This window comes from Poromitra crassiceps, assembly GCF_964638095.1.
Source record: "Poromitra crassiceps genome assembly, chromosome: 6".
Classification (NCBI taxonomy): domain Eukaryota; kingdom Metazoa; phylum Chordata; class Actinopteri; order Beryciformes; family Melamphaidae; genus Poromitra; species Poromitra crassiceps.
Window position 1 is genome coordinate 36,939,452 of NC_139627.1, and position 15,000 is coordinate 36,954,451.

The window sequence follows — 15,000 nt, forward strand, 5'->3', positions numbered from 1 at the left end:
GATGGCGGCAGTGTCATTGAAGCAAATGGCTGTTTGTTTGGGAATCAGGATACAAGTAAGTAAGTAAGTAAGTAAAACATTATTTGTATAGCACCCTTCTCAGCACAGATGCACAGAGTGCTTCACAGTGGTTTAAAGTCAAAATATAAAATCCAACAAAATATAAAATACAGCAAAAAGGACGTAAGGATAATACACAACATACAGACTCAGAGTTCTGAGTACAAAATCAACAGTTCCATCTACAAAAGTCCAAACGCCTGTCTGAAAAGGTGGGTCTTCAGCTGCCCCTTGAAGATCTCCACAGAAGCTTTTTTAGAGGTTTTCAGTCCTGGTGGAGCTCATTCCAGAGCTTTGGGGCGACCGCCTCAAAGGCTCGGTCCCCTCTCTTGTGGATACAAGCCCAAAAAACGTGCATCAGAGGCCACTAACTGGTGTTTGCGTGGTCTCTTCCACAGGTCCAAAGCACACTTGTTTAGGAGGGAGAAGGTTAGTGAAATAGCACAGGTGTGCGGAGCAACCATCAGACTCTGCCCTGATGAAGGCCACTTGGCTGAAACTTTCTTTCTGCCTTTTCTTCTCTCAGACCACGCAAACATGAGTAAGTGGCCCCACCAAGATCACCTTGTATGCAAACGTTTAGCGTTATATTGGACACACTGAGCAGTGAGCAGCTTTTTCACTGTTTTTTTTTTTTGTTCAAAGTTTTTTTATTTGTTTTCTGTATAGCTTTTTCACTGTTTAACAGGATACAAGCTCATTTGAATACAAGATTGTACTTATTTTTTGCAGGTGGGGCGAGAGAGATAGAGCGTGTGAGAGAGAGGCAGAGGTCACATGATCCGTGAAAGTGTAGAGGGTGAATAAAGAGAAGGCTGATGGAAGTGGCTGTGCTGTCCCTGCTGATTAGACTCACCTACTGCCCTCCATGTCAATATGGAAGAACACTTGTCTGTGGTGCAAGGTATCTCTGATCGATATCTCAATACCTTCCTTTTTAGAGGCCTGTCTAACGCTTAACTGGATTATCAAAGAAGACCGATGCATGACATGTGAAAATAAGCAAGCTGTGTTCTTTTTTTCTTGGCTGAAATGGAAATCAGAGGAAGAACATTCTTATCTGGATGGTATTTATATCTCATTCAAAAATATCGCTCTGTTTTCCAAAGCAATCAGACTTATCTTCTATACTAGCAAGCGGAAATTCGCAATACTGTAGCTGCGACCACGTACACACATGCATCCACACATTCATGCATTCTTCTCACACATACTGAACCCCCCACCACCAATTTCCCAAATGCAGGATGGCAGGGGCAGGACCCGCCCTACTGTGCCTCTGCCTCTGCCACCCTGCAGGGGCAGGACCCGCCCTACTGTGCCTCTGCCTCTGCCACCCTGCAGGGGCAGGACCCGCCCTACTGTGCCTCTGCCTCTGCCACCCTGCAGGGGCAGGACCCGCCCTACTGTGCCTCTGCCTCTGCCACCCTGCAGGATGGCAGGACCCGCCCTACTGTGCCTCTGCCTCTGCCACCCTGCAATTTGGAACCCCCCCCCCCCCTTTTTAGGCAGTTGGCATGAACATAAACACACACGCACTTGACCGCTGTGCCAAATTTCAGACTCCTAGGGCGAAAACTGTGGCTGCCAAAGGGTAGGGAAATGTTTTGTGGACCGACCGACAGAGCGACGTACAGCTGCTGCTGGTCGCAGATAGAAATGTCAGTAGGGTTTCTGAATAGTTGCATAATCAGATTCCATCGAGGCTTAGGTAGAGCGGTGCACATAAGCACGTATGAGAGGGCAGGCATGCCTGTTTGTGTCTTGTCAACAGAAGGGGCCCTGCTTTGATAATTAGGAGTGATAATTAGATTATTAGATTTCACACACACACACACACACACACACACACACACACACACACCATCCCCCTACCGCATAGCACACCCGCTTTGGTTCTGATTCCCTCACACTGTATCTAAGCACGTACACGTATGGAGACTAGCCTACTGTTAATTAACAGGAATAATTGGGCAGACACCCATTCGTATAGGGAATACCCACACTCACGCACAAGAAAAACACGCGCACACACACACACACACACACAAACACACATGCGCACATACACACACAAAGACACATTCCTTCTCTGGTAATTAAGAGTATTAATTACAAGCATAGTTGTTCCTGTGAGGCTCTGTATCACTCACAGACTGGCACACAGCAGGGCTCTTATTACTTTATCTCACCACAATCTCACCACCTCTCTCTCTCTCTCTCTCTCTCTCTCTGTCTCTCTCTCTCTCTCTCTCTCTCTCTGTCTCTCTATCTCTCTCTCTCTCTCTCTCTCTCTCTCTCTCTGTCTCTCTATCTCTCTGTCTCTCTGTGTGTCTCTCTCTCTCTCTGTCTCTCTATCTCTCTCTCTCTCTCTCTCTCTCTCTCTCTCTCTCTCTGTCTCTCTATCTCTCTGTCTCTCTATCTCTCTCTCTCTCTCTGTCTCTCTGTCTCTCTGTCTCTCTGTCTCTCTATCTCTCTGTCTCTCTGTCTCTCTCTCTCTCTCTCTCTCTCTCTCTCTTGCTCACCCACACACATGTACACTCACTCGTACTCGTACATGCACACGCACACACGCCTAGTGTATAAGCAAATGGTAGAGCTAATTAGTCAGAGACTGATAGTGGGCCACAGGTTAACCTTGGGTAGCTTGGGAACAGAGAGAGATCAGCTCATTAGAAATGAAAGAGAGCAGAGTGCCTGAGGGGCTGGGCTAACGTCTTTGTTGGAACAATCATGTCCTTTCAGGCGCGACGCCCCTCTCCGCCTCATCGTCTGTACTTACCCATCTTTCTACACATTTTAATAGGAGGTAGACATCTACACTTACATCTAGGCCAGGAGATACATTCAGCATCTTAGCAGTGATTCTATCTGTAAGGTGAGCTTTTCTAGTTTTAGCTTGCCTTGCGCACTAACCTAGCTGGAGATGCAGGCCAACCTCAGTCAAGTCAGATTAAGGTGACCAGACGTCCCCGATTTTCAGGGACAGTCCCCGTTTTTGTTGACCTGTCCTCGGCTGGCGCTGTCCCCGAAAATGTCCCCGATTTTCTACTGGCGTCTGAAACTGCAAGACCTACAGTATCCATTGGGACCAACAATGCCATGCTACCTTGTCGGGAGGGGGGCTAAATAATGAATTTTGAAAATGAATGAGAATGGATTCTATGAGTCCAATGAGTCTACCCTTTACAGACGTAACCACTGGCCAACCACTCAAGCAGAAAGGTTGCCGGAGGCTTATGGGCGGGTTAAAAGCATAATAAGCATCACATGTTTATGTCACCCATTGATCCAGACATCCAACAAGTGTTTACATGTTTTGCTGCAGCTCTTTCAGGAAATCCTGAACAATGAAAAAGCAGCACTTAGGAGGACTAGGCTACACGGAAAACACTTTTTGAGATCTGAGGCTCTTCATGAAACATTCGGCATTGTAGGTTTGGACGGCCAGGCCTAATGCTGCTGGAGAACACAGTGACATTTTGTAAAGGGGCACAGTGAATGAAGTGTGTGTGTGTGTGGGGGGGGCACCAGGGGCCTCTTTGTGAAGCCGACACTGTTTATTACAACAGCCATGGGCAAAGTAAATGAAACCGGAATCATCCCCCTGTTTTATTTCATAGGTAATAACATTGGATATTTTAATGATATATTGATTGCCGGACTGGAAATGTCCCCGATTTTCATTTGAGAAATGTGGTCACCTTAAGTCAGATAGAGTAGCTTTAGTCGATACCTTTGACATATTGTGAAACCTGATGCTAGGGTGGTGTAAGGTCAGAATTATAAGCCAAGGAGCTAGCCTTCTAGCCATAGCATAAAACTGTGAGCCAAACCATCACCCGGGTTCAATTCCCAGTAGCGGTACTTGCGGCTTGTTCAGACGTTTCCTACAAACACGATTGGCTGTGTCTGCGGTGGGGAAGCCGGTGGGGTATGAATCCTGGTCGCTGCACTATCACCTGCTCTGGTCGGTCCGGCTCCTGTTCAGCAAGGAGGGGAACTGGGGGGAATAACGACTTGTTCCTCCACACGTGCTACGTCCTCCTGGTGAAACTCCTCGCTGGCGGCTGGTGACTTCACATGTATTGGAGGAGGCATGTGAGAGTCTACACCCTCCCCAGATCGGCAGAGAGGGTGGAGCAGGACTGGGATCGCTTAGGCAGGGGGAAATTGACATGTAAAATTGGGGAGGAAAAGGTGTGTGTGTGGGGGGGGGGGGGAAGTGTGATTGTGGAGCCTATGGAAAACTGTCTGTCCAGAGAACTGCTAGACAAGGAAAAGCCTATATAGCATGAGGAGCTCTAGGCCTGTTCCGTTAATAAGCCTGCACTGGCTGACAGTGGGGATGTGCTGCATCCTCAGCACTTCAGCAGCCTGACATCATTTATGGAGATATTTTACAGTGCATTCCCCAATGTCAGAGTGGCTGAGTGTTTGGATAGTGTTGCTGGAGAATGTCTACACTGTGTCTTCCAAGGCCACGGTGGTTCACATGCCCTGAGTGTGTGAGCAGCATCAGGATAACATGGTGTCTCACATGCCCTGAGTGTGTGAGCAGCATCAGGATAACAGAAGAGAACAGAGGAGAGGAGAGATGTCAGCATACTGTATGGTTTAAAAGCTGGTAATCTCCTTCCTTCTCATCTCCTCTAGGTGGCTAATATATGTGAAGCTGCAGAACATTACTTTAGTGCCAGTGCAATAAAGATGTGCTGTAACCACTTTGGCACCAGTATGTGTTCATACATATTTCATACATTTTTAATGCCTTTTTTTAGTGCACAGGTGGCCGATCCCCATTTCCTCAATCCATACTATGTCACCCAATGTTGACGAATGCTTCTCTCTCTTTCTCTCTCTCTCTCTCTCTCTCTCTCTCTCTCTCTCTCTCTCGCCCTACATAGTGGATGGCTGTACAGACTGGTCGGTGGACTACCTGAAGTACCGGGTGCTGCAGGGCGAGCCGGTGCGGCTGAAGTGCGCGCTGTTCTACGGCTACATCCGGGCCAACTACAGTCAGGCGCAGAGCGTGGGGCTCAGCCTCATGTGGTACCGCAGCTCGGGCCTGGGCCACGGAGACTTCGAGGAGCCCATCTCCTTCGACGGCGTGCGCATGAGCAAGGAGGAGGACGCCATCTGGTTCAGACCGGCCGACCTGCAGGACGTGGGCCTCTACTCCTGCGTCCTACGGTACGACGGAGGGAGAGGGAGGAATGACGGGGCGCTGGTGATGTTGATCGTGTGGGCGATAGAGAATGAATGTAGAGCAAGACTACAGCCAGGATGTGTGTGAGGGAACTGCTGTGGAAAAACTCGCTCTGCAAAATCTGCTTTTTAACCAGTTTTAAAAATCGTTCTTACTTTCTTAAACAACTCTGTTCAGGGTGAGACAATTTAACTTTTTTCAAGGGTTTTTCTCTACTAGTGTCTATGTACTAATGCAGTGATCTGCCCTATTTTAAGATATTGTAGTAACTTAGGGTTAGGGTTAGGGTTAGGGTTAGGGCTAAAACAGGAAAAACTGCATTGGCCACAAATTAAATTAGGTCACCCAATTAGCAGATCTTTCTGGTAAAAAAAAGGGACTGAATTACTTAAATGGATACACCAACTTTTTGGGAGTTTCGCCCATTTGCCATATCGCCCATACATAACCAAGATACACAATGCCTTTACCGGCACTCTCCGTGCCACAACATGTACAGTACATATAGCTTTTTGCCGCTGTTAGAAATGTGTGTTTTTGGTGAATTTGAACGGTTGTACCATTTCCTCCAATGCATTGGCGATACTAACTAACTGGACGACTGTAGCTTACTACATACAGTAAGCTACAGTCGTCCAGTGCACAGAGAGTGACGGGAAAAGTATTGTGTATCTTGGTTATGTATGAGCGATATGGCAAATGGGCGAAACTCCCAAAAAGTTGGCGTGTCCCTTTAAGATTGTCAGTTTTTACAGTGTATGAGAGACTGTTTGGTGTATGGCTCTCTTTGTGTGTGTGTGTGTGTGTGTGTGTGTGTGTGTGTGTGTGTGTGTGTGTGTGTGTGTGTGTGTGTGTGTGTGTGTAGGAGAGAGAGAGAGAGTGTCGAGAGCGAGCGAGCGAGTGATCAGTCCATTGAGAAGTGGCTAGGGGAGATACATGGACAAAGAGATAATTAAACAAAAACAAAAGCACACACACACACACACACACACACACACACACACACACACACACACACACACACACTTTAGTGGGGGCGTTACAGAGACACTCTTCCTAATACAACATGCATAATTAGGTGGCAGTAACTTATTAACCTTTACAGTGGAGAACATCCCTCAATAAATGGCTCATTGCCGCTCTTCATTTCACCGTTTTTAATGAAGCCAGTTAAAGGGCCTCTTAAAGTCCCAGAGGCTAGTAGAATACACTCCATGTGACCAGGGGAGTGTGTTTGTTTGTGGCCAGACCCCCACAACATACTGAGACGAGACCCCCACAACATACTGAGACCCCCACAGCACGCTGTGTTTCATGACTGAACTCTGCAGGACTAATCCAGTGCTTGACCATGAGGTCAGTGTGGAGCATTGACTGTAGAAAGGATGGACAACGCGTCTCCATTTCCGACCCCTCCGGCCCCCTCGTTTGACAGAGGTTTGAGAGTGGCTGTCACAGCTGTCAATCAGGACTTTATACCCCCCTTTTTATATTGTCAAATAACTAATGAAAAACAAACTTAAATGAGCAGTTGATTTTTCAAGTTTTGTTCCTGATTTCTCCCCCGTTTTGCTTGGAGGAGAAATCTTGGCCAATTCCCCCTGCTGTCCTGGCCGTTGGTCCACCGTACCCCCTCTGCCGATAGGCAGAGTTGTAGACTAGCACATGCTTCCTCCAATACATGTGCAGTTGCTAGTCGCTTCTTTTCACGAGGACTTCCAGCTTCCTGATGTAGCGTGTGGGAGGCTCATGCTACTCCATCCGTTCCCCTCCCCCCCGAATAGATGCCCCGACCGACCAGAGGAGGCACTGGTGCAGCGACCAGGATGCATACCCTTAATTCAGCCTCTCACCTGCAAACACGGCCAATTGTGCCCGTATGGATGCCCGACCAAGCCGGAGGTAACACGAGGACTTGAACCTGCAAACCTTGTGTTGCTAGGCAGGGAATCTACATCTAATGTCAACTACGAGGCGGGTCGCTGATTGGCTAGAGCACTTTGCAATTTCATTTGCTGATTTGAGTAGTTACTTCAATATGCAATACAAATACTTTCATAGGATATCGATTTTGAATGTAGGAAACAATATTGTCAGCGAATCGTGCAATAAAACATGTTGCATGTGCAGCTAGAAGTCATCTTACAGGATCCGACACAAATTAAGCACTGGACTAATCTGACATGAATGCTTCCCAAGTTCCCAGACAGTCTCATTGTAAATGAATCTCCTGGTTGTCTTTGATTATTGACAAATCATATCTTATCTTATCTTAATACTGTAATTGGTGAGCTGTCTGTTGTTTGTTCAGAGTTTCAAGGCGCACTGTTGCTCAGATCACCACCAAAATTTGCCAAAACACTGGAATGAATCTGGTGCAAAAGAACTGAAAAAATCTGCACTACAGCAATATTTTACATTTTTAGGCCTTCACACTCACGGAGCCGATGATGTCACCGATGATGTCATTGATGATGTCACTGTTGCACTATAATTGCAGAGCTGTCGATTTGTCTTCTAACGGGGCTTTGTTCCTATTTTAGATGTTGTGTTTGAAATTCACAGCGTACTGTAATTCTCGAGAGCGCTACAGTTGTAAAAGCTAAAAAGTGCCCCCGGGTCTCTTTCTCAGCATGCGCGGGTTGAACTTGGGGGGATTTCCAACTTCTCAGACACCCTAATCAGAGCAGTGTGAGAGATTTGCCTCTGAGCTGAAATCAATTGTCTTTTTGTTAGAGGGTAAGCTTTTGAGTCACACATTTTCGCACATATGACCAAAACACTCTCCCCTACAACTCACTACAGGGAGAGAGAGAGAGAGAGCGGGAGGGAAAGAGAGAGAGAGAGAGAGAGAGAGAGAGAGAGAGAGAAAGAGAGAGAGTGAGTCTTCTCCCCCCCACATACTCATTTTGTATATAGTAGACCTTCATTTCTCCATCCCATGTTCTCCATGTGAACTGACCTGCTTAATTACCTTAATATGAAGCAAGGCAAAAATATATGTGGTGACTCATTAGAATCTAATTACCGATACATGCAATTAAAAGCATATTAACTGTCAATGGTGTAAAGGACATTTCAGAACGTGTGGGCACTTGCATCAACATCAACATCATCACTTCAATGAAGATGAGTCCTAAGAATATTTCAGTGGCTCCTAACGACCTGCACTCCCAATGCTGTTTGGATTAGCAGACTTCTGCTGCACATTTCATTGACACTATATACATATGTAAGAGATAATCAACAAGTAGGTGTGCATCTTTTTTTTTTTATGCGCGACGTGGAGGCGAAGAACCGCCCGATGCAAAATGCATTAAAACATTTCACATAGCCCTACTCGTTGATTATCCCGCTTATGGTCATTTGCCAACAATATAAAATAAAAGCTTTCACAAATGTTTGGTGAAAGTTCTGCACTCAAAATCATCGAAAGCTCATGAAGCAAGAGCTTACCATTGTCATGATGAAGGATTCTAGTTCTTGTACATGTAGGTGACACGATGCTATAGTAAATATGAATGTGAATTTCGCGGCAGTAGTAGCTAAATCTGTCATGGGAAAAAAATATTTTAAGCAGATATCTTAGCAAATTATGCTAGCGAGGCAGTTTTGTGTTTATACATGTATGTTTTGTATTTATTTGGTTTGGGAAATCACAATCTCTAGTTGGCTGGCTGACTCGACAGAGCTACTGTACAGCAGGTATAACGTGGTAGCAGATGAATTTAGAACAGTAATTAAACTTGAGCCGAACTACAGTACATGTGCCGCACGGTAGTTCAGTGGTTAGCACTGCTGCCTCACAGCAAAAAAGGCTCCGGGTTCGACCCCGGTCCATCCCTTTTCTGTGTGGAGTTTGCATGTTATCCCCGTGTTCGTGTGGGTTTCTGCCGCGTGCTCCGGTTTCCTCCCACCGTCAAAAACATGTACTGTATGTTAGGGGGGCGGTGTGCAAAAACATGTACTGTATGTTAGGGGGGCGGTGTGCAAAAACATGTACTGTATGTTAGGGGGGCGGTGTGCAAAAACATGTACTGTATGTTAGGGGGGCGGTGTGCAAAAACATGTACTGTATGTTAGGGGGGCGGTGTGCAAAAACATGTACTGTATGTTAGGGGGGCGGTGTGCAAAAACATGTACTGTATGTTAGGGGGGCGGTGTGCAAAAACATGTACTGTATGTTAGGGGGGGCGGTGTGCAAAAACATGTACTGTATGTTAGGGGGGCGGTGTGCAAAAACATGTACTGTATGTTAGGGGGGACGGTGTGCAAAAACATGTACTGTATGTTAGGGGGGACGGTGTGCAAAAACATGTACTGTATGTTAGGGGGGCGGTGTGCATGGATGCTGGCCATCAGAAAAGAGTATTCAGCCAGAACATATACTGTAGATAGCAGCATACTGTTGTGTTGCTGCGCTCTGGCCATGTTGTGTACTGTAGCTATAAAGGTACTGTAGGTAAATCCCTCTGGGTTAAATTCAGCTTTGCATTGAAACCATCCAGATGTTTTCCAGAAGAAGATACGAGGCACACAGAATCTCTGTTTGTGTTTGTGTGTGTGTGTGTGTGTGTGTGTGTGTGTGGGGGGGGGGGGGGGGGGGGGGGGGCAGTTATCTTTGTCCTTCTCTGTCTGGAAATTTAAGTCTAATCGCCAGTTCTTGTGTGAAGGTGACTTCATTTACATAGCAATCTCTCTGTGTGTGCTCTCTCTCTCTCTGCTCTCTCTCATCCTCTCTACAGTACATGTATGTTTCTCTCTCCCTCCTTTGCACACTCCTCTGTCTCTCTTTCCTCTCCATGTCATCTTGCGTAGGGTCTCCCCCTCTCTCTCTCTCTCTCTCACACACACACACACACACACACACACATGTGCGTTTTTCACCTGATGAGTGAATTCACATAATAATAACTCATAATAAGTGTTCTGGAGTGGCTGAACCACGTGCGTTTCCTTCCCGTGATTACATTATCCAGCGTGCGGGATGGTAATGTGTGGAGAATCACAGCTGACGTGAGCCGCAGACTAATGTCCCAAAGCAGCTCCGCTCAAACAGAATGTGACAGACGTGAAAGACACCGCGGGACGCTGCGGCGACCCCCAACTGTCCATCAATCAAGGGCCACTGACACCTTCCCAGAATGCCACAGGGTCCCCGCTGTGAATATTTAACAGGTAGAGAGGCCCCGTGCTTTCCTATTGGCTCCCTAGGGACTTCAAAGGCGCAGGTGTCTGACTGTGAGAGGTTATTAATGATCATCTCCCCATCTTGTCACCATTTATTCCAGGGAGAGCTGACTGTGTCTATAAGCTATATGTATTTCTCTATATGTATATCTATTTGCCTTCGCCTGCATGCGCACATATTTGCTAGTGCGGGCTTGTGTGCTTGTATTTGTTCTTTATTTGGACACTCTATAAGCCTACAAGTATCTTCCCACTCTTAGCATTGAGGTAGCAATGAGTCGATAATGTTACACTTCAGCAGCAAGAGGACGTGGCCCTCTGTTGCGGTAACTTGTATCTACCATACTTTTGCCTCCTACAGCATTTTCCACCGTTTTCACCTTTCCGCCCTTTTAACCCTTTAACCGCCTCCAGTTAGAATCTGTTTTTCCCCTTCTCATTCCCACTCATTATTCTCCCTTTCACTCTTCTCACAACTGTGCCTGACCAGTCTCCCACACCTGCAAGTAGCCCCGGTTGTCTATGAGTGTGTGTGTGTGTGTGTGTGTGTGTGTGTGTGTGTGTGTGTGTGTGTGTGTGTGTGTGTGTGTGTGTGTGTGTGTGCGTGCGTGTGTGTATGTGAGTGTGTGAGTGTATGTGAGTACAGTATGTGTGTGTGTGTGTGTGTTTGTGTGTGTGTATGTGAGAGAGTGTGTGTGTGTGTGTGTGTGTGTGTGTGTGTGTGTGTGTGTGTGTGTGTGTGTGTGTGTGTGTGTGTGCACAGGTGCGTGTTTCCGCACACACATGCGTGTGTTCATGCGTGCGTGTGTTTTATGGCCCCAGGGGGTCAGAGGTGTTTATGCGACAGAGGTGACTCCCTTATTGCTCCTATAACCTGAGTAGATCATATGAAAGCCTGTCATTTACTGTGAATGGGAGCATCTGGCCGGCAGTAAATGTAATGTAATGAAATGAAAGCCTGTATGACTGTACTGTACACACAGGCTACCACTAGCCAGTCCAGGGCCAGAGACACATATAGAGACAAATGAGGGTGGTGCAGGGGAAAACGCCACCCCCCTCTCCCAACCACCCACCCACGCACCCACACACATAGGCCACCCCTCAGCCCCCTCAGGTCACGGTTGGAATTGCATCATGTTGATGGCACCTGTGATGGGAATGGAGATGATGAAGGCTTTGATGATGATGATGATGTTACAGTAATAGCCACAGTCAATGATAATGGCAGCACACAGAGTGGCATCCTTCACCTCTGGCCAGCCAGTGTGCACGGGGTGGAGGTTGTTGGAGAGTGAGTGGGTGGGTGGGTGAGGTGGAGGTTGTTGGAGAGTGAGTGGGTGGGTGGGTGGGTGGGGTGGAGTTTGTAGGAGAGTGAGTGGGTGGGTGGGTGGGGTGGAGTTTGTAGGAGAGTGAGTGGGTGGGTGGGGTGGAGGTTGTTGGAGAGTGAGTGGGTGGGTGGGTGAGGTGGAGGTTGTTGGAGAGTGAGTGGGTGGGTGGGGTGGAGGTTGTTGGAGAGTGAGTGGGTGGGTGGGTGAGGTGGAGGTTGTTGGAGAGTGAGTGGGTGGGTGGGGTGGAGGTTGTTGGAGAGTGAGTGGGTTGGTTGTTGGAGACTGAGTGGGTGGGTGGGTGGGTGAGGTGGAGGTTGTTGGAGAGTGAGTGGGTGGGTGGGTGAGGTGGAGGTTGTTGGAGAGTGAGTGAGTGGGTGGGTGGGGTGGAGGTTGTTGGAGACTGAGTTTGGGTCGGGTGGAGGTTGTTAGAGACTGAATGGGTGGGTGGGTAGGGTGGAGTTTGTAGGAGAGTGAGTGGGTGGGTGGGGTGGAGGTTGTTGGAGGGTGAGTGGGTGGGTGGGTGGGTGGGGTGGAGGTTGTTGGAGAGTGAGTGAGTGGGTGGGTAGGGTGGAGTTTGTAGGAGAGTGAGTGGGTGGGTGGGGTGGAGGTTGTTGGAGAGTGAGTGGGTGGGTGGGTGTGGTGGAGGTTGTTGGAGACTGAATGGGTGGGTGGGTAGGGTGGAGTTTGTAGGAGAGTGAGTGGGTGGGTGGGTGGGTGGGGTGGAGGTTGTTGGAGAGTGGGTGGGTGGGTGGGTGAGGTGGAGGTTGTTGGAGAGTGAGTGGGTGGGTGGGTAGGGTGGAGTTTGTAGGAGAGTGAGTGGGTGGGTGGGTGGGTGGGTGGGGTGGAGGTTGTTGGAGAGTGAGTGGGTGGGTGGGTGGGTGGGTGGGTGGGGTGGAGGATGTTGGAGAGTGAGTGGGTGGGTGGGTGGGTGGGGTGGAGGATGTTGGAGGGTGGGTGGGTGGGTGGGGTGGAGGTTGTTGGAGAGTGAGTGGGTGGGTGGGGTGGAGGATGTTGGAGTGAGTGGGTGGGTGGGGTGGTGGTTGCATCATTGTGATGACTAAGCGGCTCTCTCTCCCTCCTCTTGCTAGGCTCTCTCTCTCTCTGTGTTTAGTCTCCTCTCTGATTAGCATGCGCAGGCCCGGCCGACTCCTCCATAAATCCAATAGTGGTGGTGAGCCTGAGTCATTGACTCAGTAAAGCTGCTGAACACGTCGTTACTGCGTGCTAACCCCACAAACACACAGCGAGAGGGCTACTGAAGCACAGGGTAGAACATATACAAAGGAATTAAAGAGAGCAAACACAAAATTCTTGTGTGTGTGTGTGTGTGTGTGTGTGTGTCATCTCAGTGATCATCTGTGTGGTATGAACGTGGGTTTGTTTGTAGTGTGAATAGAGGCAAGCTGGATAGAGAGAGAGAGACATGCAGATTAAGAAAGTGCTTTTTAAAATCTGGTAAACCATCCTGATCACATAACCTCACATTCTGTTTCGTTCTGCCCTCCAGCCCGGCCCCAGCGATTTCCAGAAATTGCAAAGTGCATGGGCCAATCAGGGACCTGCCTCGTAGTTGACAACGTAACTGGCCAATCAGGGATGCCGCTGGTAAAACAGTATGGCGGCTTCCGAAGCAACGAGCAGTCTGTTAACGTTAACGTTAGTAGCGTAAGTGCAGTTATTGCAGAAATAGACTCAATAACAACAATTAAACAAGAACAAGAGTGGGCTTTCGGGCCTCATTGAAGAGGCGGATGGCAGTTGGGAAGAAGCTGTCCCTGAGACGAGAGGTTTTATTTCTGTCAGATCTCAGTCTCCTGCGAAGGGGGAGTGCCACAAAGAGTCTGTGGCCTAGGTGGGAGGTGCACTCTTAATTAACACATTTCTCTCTTTGTGTTGATTATTTTTTGTCCACAGGAACTCCACCTACTGTATGAAGGTGTCCATGTCTCTGACAGTGGCTTTTTGTCCACAGGAACCCCACCTACTGTAGGAAGGTGTCCATGTCTCTGACGGTGGCTTTTTGTCCACAGGAACCCCACCTACTGTAGGAAGGTGTCCATGTCTCTGACAGTGGCTTTTTGTCCACAGGAACCCCACCTACTGTAGGAAGGTGTCCATGTCTCTGACAGTGGCTTTTTGTCCACAGGAACCCCACCTACTGTAGGAAGGTGTCCATGTCTCTGACGGTGGCTTTTTGTCCACAGGAACCCCACCTACTGCATGAAGGTGTCCATGTCTCTGACAGTGGCTTTTTGTCCACAGGAACCCCTCCTACTGTAGGAAGGTGTCCATGTCTCTGACGGTGGCTTTTTGTCCACAGGAACCCCACCTACTGCATGAAGGTGTCCATGTCTCTGACAGTGGCTTTTTGTCCACAGGAACCCCACCTACTGTATGAAGGTGTCCATGTCTCTGACAGTGGCTTGTCCACAGGAACTCCACCTACTGTATGAAGGTGTCCATGTCTCTGAGAGTGGCTTTTTGTCCACAGGAACTCCACCTACTGTATGAAGGTGTCCATGTCTCTGAGAGTGGCTTTTTGTCCACAGGAACTCCACCTACTGTATGAAGGTGTCCATGTCTCTGACAGTGGCTTGTCCACAGGAACCCCACCTACTGTATGAAGGTGTCCATGTCTCTGACGGTGGCTTTTTGTCCACAGGAACTCCACCTACTGTATGAAGGTGTCCATGTCTCTGACAGTGGCTTTTTGTCCACAGGAACCCCACCTACTGCATGAAGGTGTCCATGTCTCTGACAGTGGCTTTTTGTCCACAGGAACCCCACCTACTGTAGGAAGGTGTCCATGTCTCTGACGGTGGCTTTTTGTCCACAGGAACCCCACCTACTGTATGAAGGTGTCCATGTCTCTGAGAGTGGCTTTTTGTCCACAGGAACTCCACCTACTGTATGAAGGTGTCCATGTCTCTGAGAGTGGCTTTTTGTCCACAGGAACTCCACCTACTGTATGAAGGTGTCCATGTCTCTGACAGTGGCTTGTCCACAGGAACCCCACCTACTGCATGAAGGTGTCCATGTCTCTGACAGTGGCTTTTTGTCCACAGGAGCCCCACCTACTGTAGGAAGGTGTCCATGTCTCTGACGGTGGCTTTTTGTCCACAGGAACCCCACCTACTGCATGAAGGTGTCCATGTCTCTGACAGTGGCTTTTTGTCCACAGGAACCCCACCTACTGTAGGAAGGTGTCCA

The 15,000-nt window shown here is 48.3% G+C and overlaps 1 protein-coding gene across 1 annotated transcript in view; it reads left to right on the forward strand.

The window, feature by feature from the left end:
• The window catches only part of il1rapl1a (interleukin 1 receptor accessory protein-like 1a), a gene marked incomplete at both ends in the record, with an annotated part of 229,204 nt that overhangs the window by 75,108 nt on the left and 139,096 nt on the right, over positions 1-15,000 (forward strand). The window contains 2 exons of the mRNA XM_083639036.1: positions 4,968-5,253; positions 13,705-13,744. Of these exons, the coding sequence (XP_083495162.1) occupies positions 4,968-5,253; positions 13,705-13,744 (326 nt within the window). The remainder of the gene's footprint in view (positions 1-4,967; positions 5,254-13,704; positions 13,745-15,000) is intronic.